The sequence below is a fragment of the Rhipicephalus sanguineus genome, chromosome 3, assembly GCF_013339695.2.
Source record: "Rhipicephalus sanguineus isolate Rsan-2018 chromosome 3, BIME_Rsan_1.4, whole genome shotgun sequence".
In the NCBI taxonomy this organism is placed as follows: domain Eukaryota; kingdom Metazoa; phylum Arthropoda; class Arachnida; order Ixodida; family Ixodidae; genus Rhipicephalus; species Rhipicephalus sanguineus.
The window spans coordinates 208,459,956-208,468,968 of record NC_051178.1 but is presented as its reverse complement, the minus strand read 5'-3'; the positions used below and the strand labels follow the sequence as shown (position 1 = coordinate 208,468,968).

The 9,013-nt window shown below is 48.8% G+C and overlaps 1 protein-coding gene across 1 annotated transcript in view; it reads left to right on the top strand.

The window, feature by feature from the left end:
* The first annotated feature begins 1,185 nt into the window (after positions 1 to 1,185).
* The window catches only part of LOC119388182 (protein dead ringer homolog), a 224,276-nt gene continuing 216,448 nt past the window's right edge, over positions 1,186 to 9,013 (top strand). The window contains exon 1 of the mRNA XM_037655837.2: positions 1,186 to 1,616. Within this exon, the coding sequence (XP_037511765.1) occupies positions 1,581 to 1,616 (36 nt within the window). The 5' untranslated portion in view covers positions 1,186 to 1,580. The remainder of the gene's footprint in view (positions 1,617 to 9,013) is intronic.

The following is a 9,013-nucleotide window of genomic DNA, read 5'->3' as shown; positions in this document are numbered from 1 at the left end:
TTTTGCTCCCCCACTCTCTCCAAAGATGACTGAATGGCGTCGTCTGATGGATGAATCCGAATTACTCGCAAGATGGCGGCAGGGGGACCGTCACCTTAATTCTTGCGTCAATGTCAAAGATAAAAATAATAACGAGAGTAGGTGAGAGCGCACTTGGTGCGGTCGTCATAAGTTGCGGTACGATATTGCTGGTCCACGCTGTCGGTGTGCGAAACATATTGCTGTGATACTCCTGCTTCCATACGGTACACGAACATGGAAGACGACACCCCGAGTCGCTGAAGCAACTTTGCGGTTTCAATCTCATCGCACGTTCGTTCTTCCCCCAGCCACGAGATGGCACGACATGCACTATCGGTGCCCTATCGTTACCTTACTATCGTAAAAAGTTTACGCTGACTGACTGGCTCGTGCCCTAAAGCTTCACTAGCCTCTAACTTCTTTTTTACTTGGTTCACTGTTAATCTACCGTCTTTTCTTTTTTTTAAATGTTTTTATGAAAAATCCCGCGAGCGAATGTTTCATTTTTCTTAAAATTTTTCTCCTGAATTTAAAGTGACGACGCTTTGAGCATTCAGAATTTAGTACTTGAGTGCATGCTTAGATAGGATGACCTATAGTCTAAAGGTTATCTCGCAGTCTTTGAAAGTGATTTCAAGGCATGTTACCGTTGTCGCTGTAACTTTGTCCTTTGTGACGAGCAGTCCTTCCGTTATACTCCAGCGTGGTTAAAAAGCATGCTTGGCACATGGACTACGTCTGCTCAACTCCTGTTCCACTGATATTCAAGGCGTGCTTTCCTTAAGGGGAAAAGGCAAGAAACAAGAAACTTCGCGGGCGAACAAACGCGCCGTCCCGAAAGAAGCAGTCGGTGCCACGCGTGCCTCTCTGCTTGCGAGGGCAGTGTGTGCGTGCGGAGCGGCGCGCCCCAAGTTTTCGCGCGATATGGCTGTCTCCTGGCGTAAAACCGATCCAGCAAGCGCGCTGCACCACCCGCATCACTCCAGACCTCGAGACTGATCGAGGCAATTAATTATCATCGCCTAGAATCTCATAGACCCGATTGGCGCCGCTGCGCGCCAATCAGAGCGCGCGCAGGGCGGAGCTTCATCCTGGATGACTCTCTCCCTCGTTTCATTCCTTTCCCAAGGCGAGGGCGCAGCGGCCGTTTCTCGCAACCGATGCAGTTGCAGTTGCCTCCGATGAAGTTGGGCGATCGTCCGTACCACTCCGACGCAGGACTGACGCATGTGATTCGCTTGCTTTGGATTGAAAACGTGCATGGACGTGTGCCGCCCCGTTGATCGACTTGACTGACCGACAGGTGACGTCGGGCGTGCTCCATCCAGTGTGTTGTCGATTTCGCCGGCGTGCTCGATATTGGCAGTGTGCGCTGCTTTCGCAGCGGCGACATTCATACGTTTGCGTGCACCTTGATCTCGGCACTTCCGGCGTCGAGGGGGGTGACTTGTCGTTCGAAACCAGCGCTTCATTTGTGTCGCTGGTCCTTCTTCTTGATCGGCAACCCACCAGCAGCCAAAATTCGTGTCAAAAACCGCATCCCGCTTCCAGCCTTCCGGATGGAACACGAATCGGACGACATGGATGGAAGCGTGGTGAGTATGGCTCGTTTTGATTTCGCATGCATACACGCGACATGCCTTGTTCCTTTTCGAACGAGCTCGCATCAATTCTATCTGTCATGCAAGAACTTCTGCGAAGAACAAATACAGGTGACGGCATTTCACTAATCGAGTGTGTGCTCTGGCATTCAGATCTCGCGCTACAATGATTCTCTTATTAGTATGGGAACCTGGACACACAACTTTTTTTCTTTTTTTTCGCGATGCTAAACAGCAGGAACGCTGTCGCTGAAAGTGACACTGTAAGCAGCTGAAACACAGACGAGTGACAGGGTAGACGTGCTTCGTGGTTCGCGAAGCGTCATCGTCAGTATCCAGAGTGGACTTGATGTTTTGATGCTGGCGTTTTCAAAGCCTTATCGTATCGTGTCATCTTTGCATTGACAGTTGTCCTATTTAATCGCTTAGTATATGGTTGTCACTACGTCAAATAACACATTATCCGTTATGTGACTCATCTGTGGTTGCTCTGAGTCATCATGTGTTGGGTAAATAGTCTAGGAGCATTGTCTAAATGCGTCTGCTTCGATGCTCTGATTTTCATTAGGGGTTCGTATCCTTTCCCTCTTTGTCGCTTGGTCAGCAAATGCCCACGTGTGCTTGTCGATGATAGCTCGGATGATGCCACGAATGTATTTCAGCCCCCGCAACTTGGAATGAAATGCAGGGGTAAATCTTACCTTTCCGCCAGATCGGGGTTCAATGAAACACGCCACTCTTGCGTATTTCAGCCATTTTCACGAGTTCTCAAAGAGCGCGATGAAAGCTCCGTCTAGAAAAATCTCTCGCGCTAGCTATAGTGTTGCTATCGCGATGCGATCAGGCCGGCGTTCTAGCAGCCGGGACGCTATCGGTCAAGCCGTGGGCGATATTTATACAATGAATCGCGTATCTCGTGACGTTTTTATTCCGGTAAACGTCGCTTTCCTTTTTTCCCCCTTATCGCAAATAACGGCGTTATTGTTCTGCAAGGTGCTCAGGAAAAGGGGTGTGATCGAAAGATAGATGAAGTGGTTAATTAATTACTGAGTCACGATGTTGCAATACAATACTGGCATACATTGGTGGGCTCCACGCTTTAAATTTGACAATCTGTATTTTTTAAAAAGTACATCTAAAATCCACGAAAATGTTGGCATTTCGCCCCAATAAAACGTGACCGCGGCATGTGGGAATGGACCCTGTGAGTTAAATATGAAGTCGAGATTTCCGCACTGTCTTCTTATGGGAGCTCTGCATGTTATGTTGTTCTCAGACATCGTTTGGTAAAACGGGTTCAGATTCTTGCTAATGCATACTCCTACAGGAATTTTACATTAAAAAAAGAGTCGTCGTAAAGTCTTAATTTGTATGCGCACACGACGTTTTATGATCGTGACACGTGCTGTGATCAAATTAAACAGCCTTTACAGATCACAGGAAAGAATCTCCGAAACGGATTGTTCTTTCAAATGTTGGATTGAAAGAGATTGATAGCACAAAGATCAACGGTAAATGCGTCGACCAGACTGATGGCGACCACGGTGACGTCGATGGATGGATGGATGCTATGAGCGTCCCCTTTATAACGAGGCGGTGATAAGTGTGCCACCAGGCTCTAAAAAAAAAAAAAAAAACACGCACACACACACACACACCTTTACTCTTCTTTTTCTTAGTGTTGGCCTAGTGTCTTTACTTCAATTAAAACTATCTTATCCAGAAAAAAAAAAAAAGAACTTCCGTTCTCAGCTCCGTTCTCTGCTCTTTACGGCAGAATGTCCTTTTTTTTTCCAATATTTATTTTTGTCCTTTCTAATTTTCTGCCACCAATACTCTAGCCGTCTCTTACTTATTTCAATCGCTTGTATGTTCAGCTTTCCATTGTCTCTAAAACCCAAGGCGTCATGTAGGCTCGTGCCCAAACGTACACCTGGGTGGATGTGCCCCCTAGCGCACACATTGAAACATCTGCAAGTTGGCTTTCCTGCAAGAGTATTTTGCACACGAAAACTCGTTCACAGAATGTTTTTTTCTCGCTCTAAGTGCGTTCACCCCTGCACATCTTAGCGACGGTGCGTGAGCATCAGTCTTTTCAGAAATCGCTTCGGGAATGTAAACTTCACAATAAACTCTGGTGTACAGAGAGAAAGGGTGAAACCAAAGAAAGGAAAGACAGGCATAAGCGTGCGCAGGGTTCCTCTTTAGGGGGGGGGGGGGTCATCGGGCCCCCCCCCCCCCCCCATTAAATCAGTGTATGGGGCAGACTTAGCCTGACGCGTTTGCTTGCATGTGCATGGCGACTCTCTTTAGAGTTCGCAGACGATGGTTGTTCGCGCATTTGTGCGGCACTTCGCAGGCGAGGCCGCGTTGTTTGCGACGAACGACCAAGCTGTTGATATCGGACGAGGGCATTTGACATCGGGCTATTTGCTCTTTGCAGCTCTCCTTCTCTTTCCTAGTTTTATTCGTTTTTGCTCCCTGCACGCGCTATCTGCGCAGGCACGTCTGAGGGGCGAAAGAGTTCACAAAGTGTTTTTCTGCCGCGCCCGCATCACGGGGGAGAGGAGCCGGCGAAATCGCCCTTCCGCTGCCGGTGCTACCGTGAGCAACTCGCGGCCGCCATTGTCACCGCCCGTATCCTTGATTCTGTATATGATGGGAAGTGCACACGTGTTCTCAGTACTGTTCCCGTTCCAATTGACTCGCCTTTGTGTCCTCTGCGATATATGCTCTCTGGCTGCAGAACCAACACCGAGGCGCTGACATAAAAAAAGAACAGAGGCCGCCAGTTGCACTAAACCCAAGGGACGTAGTAGGAAAGCCTCGTTGTGGTGACATCCTATGTCGACTGCTGCTGTCTTGCCGAATAGCTGACACACGGGAACTATAGCAATTTGCTCGTTTTATTGGGGGATTGGACCGAAGCTTCCGAGCCCGATGCATTCGTCAAGCGGCCAGCCACACGCACACTGCTATTGTGCCAACGTGTAGTAGCATGTTTAGATGACTGGCCACACTCTGACGTGGCCAGTCCCGAATATTCCAACTCCTGCCGTACGGTCACAGGTGCTTTTCTTTGCCATTTTCGCACTCACGATGGTCAATAGCAGGGGGGGGGGGTGGAAAGAAGGAGTCGCTCGGAGGATTTCACGTTCGACGGTTGTCTCGTCCACGATGTCCTCTCGTCTCGCCGAAGACCGCTCGCCGATCGGGCCCTCGTCCGCGAACTTCTCTAACCGCTCCCCCATCTTTCCTATCATTCTTTTATTCCCTCCTTATCCTTCCCTCGTGAACCACTGCTGAGGTGTCCTGCTTCGCTAGAGACCATTGCGGGGTTCACTTTTCTCTTCACTTGCTGTTATTTTATTCTAAGAATCACCCCCCCCCCCCCCCCCCCCCCCGCCTGGAAAGAAATGCGAACAGTGCGGTTTGCTGTTTTCATCGCGCTCTGACCTTGGTGACAACAAAATTATGCTAGAATGGTTCTCGATTGTACCGTGGATAACTCTAGCGGCTTTTGATTGCCATCCCGGCAACAACCGCTTGAAAAGAAATGCGAAACAACAGCAATGTAGATGCTGCACTGTCCGCGTTTCTTTCCATCCCCACTCTACGTGCTACGTCATGCAGTGACGTAGCCAAGGGGTGGCAGACGGGACACGGTGTTTTCTTTCTGCCATGGGATACACGGCACAAAATGACACTCGACCACACTTGCCTGCCCGGCCCCCAACTCTGATCAAGGAGTTTCTCTGCAAACTTCTTGGAGTTAGCGGAACACAGGGTTACCGGGGACGTGAAATGATGAACTCATACCCTTCATAGCGCGCGGGCACATTTATGTACTCTAGCCGATCATAAAGTTAATAAAAAACAAACAATAAAAAGTTAGGCAGGTATAAAAAGAAACTAATGAAATAACAATATGTGGCATCAGAAGGGACAGGACACAAGTTTTCTAAGTATGATGCTAGTCATTCTTCTCCGGTGTTCCAGACGTATCTTGCTTTGCCTCACTGCCTATTAGTCCAGCACGCGGTGAGGCCGTCTACGTCCTCAAAGCCCAATGCGACAGCGAGGGTTGTGTCCGCCGCATTGGAAACGCTCAGCTTAGTGCACGCAAGCAAAGTGTGTTTTGCGGTTCTTCGGCACTTTGCACACGCAACAAAGAACACCGAATAGTTCGCTGTCGTACATTCCCTTACGCGCGAGAGTACGGAGGGCGCTCGCCTTGAACGGCAGCACATTTCGAGACTGTATTCGTAGACAGGTACCGTGATCATGTTGGATGGATGGATGGATGGATGCTATGAGCGTCCCCTTTATAAAGGGGCGGTGACAAGTGTGCCACCAGGCTCGAAAAAAAAAAAAAAGGAAAACCTTTACTCTCTTTTTCTTTTTTTTTTAGCGTTGGCCTAGTGTCTTTACTTCAATTAAAACTATTTTACTCCAGAAGACAAAAAAAAACCTCAAGTTTTCAGCTTCGTTCTGTGCCCTTTACGGCAGAATGTCCTTTTTTTTTTTTTCCCATTATTTATTTTTGTCCTTTCTCTCTAGTTTTCTGCCACCAATACTCTAACCGTCTCTTACTTATTTCAATCGCGGGTGTGTTCAGCTTTCCATTGTCTCTAAAACCCAAGGCGTCATGTAGGCTCGTGCCCAAACGTACACCTGGGTGGATGTCTCCACATTCAATCAGAACATGCTCCGCCGTTTCCTGATCTTCCCCGCAGCACGTGCATTGTTCTTCTTCTTTACTGAATCTCGCTTTATAACTACCCGTTCTAAGGCAACCCGATCTCGCTTCAAACAGTAAAGCGCTTCCCATTGAATTGTCGTAAAATGCCTCCCTCCTTATTTCATTTTTGCCCTTCCGGTAGTTACTCAAAGCCGGTTTTTTCTCCATAGCTGTCATCCAGTGCGACCAGTGCGGTCACGCCATCTGGTGGCGCAGAGCTGAAACGCACCAGTTATTACCGGAAGGAACTGTGTGCTATTTCGCTGTAGGTGCAAATTTTCGATTGTGGTGTAATCGCGAACATGTTGCCTTCTAAAGCCTGTCTTCGGCAAGAACACTTGTCGAGTACAAATTGGCGTTGTCATAAGGGGAGAGGGCGGGGGGTCAAACCACTTTCATTTTTTTTTACCTTTAATGATTTTGTATATACTTATACACGCACATATACAAACACGTACGAACATACATAAGCACCTAGCAACTATTTGCTGTAGATCCCAGGAGGGTGTATAAAGCGAGTTGGATTGTTCGATGGAGGCTGCCATAAAGGTTAAAACTTCTATGTATCGCTTTTGGTATGGCCGAGGGGAGATGATATGAAATCTGAGCTCGGCGTTGTTGCTAAAACACTATGTGCCTTCGGTCCCTACCGGCGGCAAGTTATCTTTTCGTCCACTTTACTTTCTTCACATTTACGTCATAATTACTACAAATAACGTCCCCTATACTTTCCTTGGCATTATTGTCTGTTAGTTCTCATTAATAATGTGTCTAACAAAGAAAAAACGAGCCCTTAAAAAGTCATCTTTCGTTTGTATGTGCCTTAGAAGTTTATGCGTAAATTAGAACCGAGGCTTTTATGCAGTACTTGTGTTATTTCTTCTAGGAGAAATTAAGCAAAATGAGAAGCTACCAGACAAGGAGTACTCTTTCTTGGGGCGCAAAAAAGTTTGAAGGAATGAATGTGGTAGAATAGAGCGCACACTTACAACCAAGTTTACTATTGCTCAAATGGTGGGGGCATCCAAAAGGGATTGGAAAACAGGAGGGAGATAAACAAAGTGTAGGACTGCGCTGAATGACTCATTTCACGCATTTGACATTACGTCTTACCGACGGCATTTGTTTTCCACGGAGCAGTCAGTCTTGACAAACAAACAGTGTATGCTCGCCATTCGCGGTGCGGACATCGTTCCCGATTGCGTTCCCGATTGTGCTGGCCCACCGTGAGCTTTCGATGGTCGACTGCCTCAGGTTCCACGTGGAGCATATCCTTCCTAATCTCTGCGTGGTCAGCGTCTCGCAAAACCGTGCCCCAGGACGGGGCTGCAGTGCGTGTATTTGTGTGGAGTGATACGGCTGCTTCCGCAGGGCCACACTGGCCGGCTGTCTGCCGCTCGTCCGGGGCTTCCGCGGGTGCGCCCCTCTAGTTCCGTGCAGGACACCGAACGAAGGGACAGCCGCCGCGACCGCTCTTCCGCACGCGTAGATAGTGCGGCTTGGGATCTATGGCTTGTGAAGCCGCGCCCGTAACAAGGAAAAATGCACGAAAGAGAAAGCGACGTAGTCACGTGTTCCCGTGTGGTCATTTTTTTCTACGGTTCGCAGTACTTCTCCTTTCCACTGCGCGCAACTTGGAGTAAAACTTTGTAAGCTTCTCGTGGACATCGCGCGTACGCCACCACCGTGAGATAGACCAGGCCGCTCGATTTACTCTTCTCGGGAAAGTTGCGGGCAGTAGAAGTCAGTAACAGAGCCAGGAGGTCTCCGGAACAGCGTTCGCAACAGTGGAAGCGCACGACTGACTTTCTCTGGTCCGCTCAAGACTTCGATTTCAATGTGCTAAACACTTGTTGAGCAGCCCGTGCTTCAGCATGGTGCTTATAAGCGCAGTCTTACTTAGTTTCCCGGTTTATCCGTTTAATTTCTATGGCGCAATACATTTCGTAGAAAGTGTACGCCCTACACTGCACGGAGAGAGAGTCCGCGCGAACGCTAACAGTGGAGGGAGATTGCGCCAGGAATCTCCGACGCGACCGGTCGGCTCGCCATTGAAGCTCGGAAACCGCGCACATTTCGCGGAAGGACCGTCGCGCCTTCTTTCGATTTCCACCGCTACGAGAATGAGGGGGGTCCACTCTTTCTTTTCTCGGGCATCTCATGCGCCACCGAGAAAGGGCTTGCCCCTGTCCGCGTATACACGGGGGCGCCTCCGCCGCGGCGGCAATAATAGTAGCGAGCTCAAACATATAACGCGAAAGGAGAAGCGGGAGCGTGATTCATTCTTGTGGCAGGTCCGGTCGGGGCCGTTATCAAGGTCTTTCTCGCCACGGCGCCGCGATCGCGTCAAGCCCCGCTTTCCCTCACGTATATTTATAATGGCCCCGGCGGACAATGTAATGGCCCGTTGGCGACGGCGTATGTGTGCCTTTCGCACGCCGATTTCGCATATCCACTTTTTATTTCTCCGTCTGATCGAACAGCACCGCGTTTCTTTTTGTATGTTTTTTTTTCTGCGCGACTACTAATGATATCGCATTCTTCTACAAGCAGAAAGACTATATTTCTTGCTTCTTTTTATTATTATTTGAACATGCTGCAGCGCACTCGGAATACAAATTCGCCCTTCGGTTCGCGCGCGTACTACTAC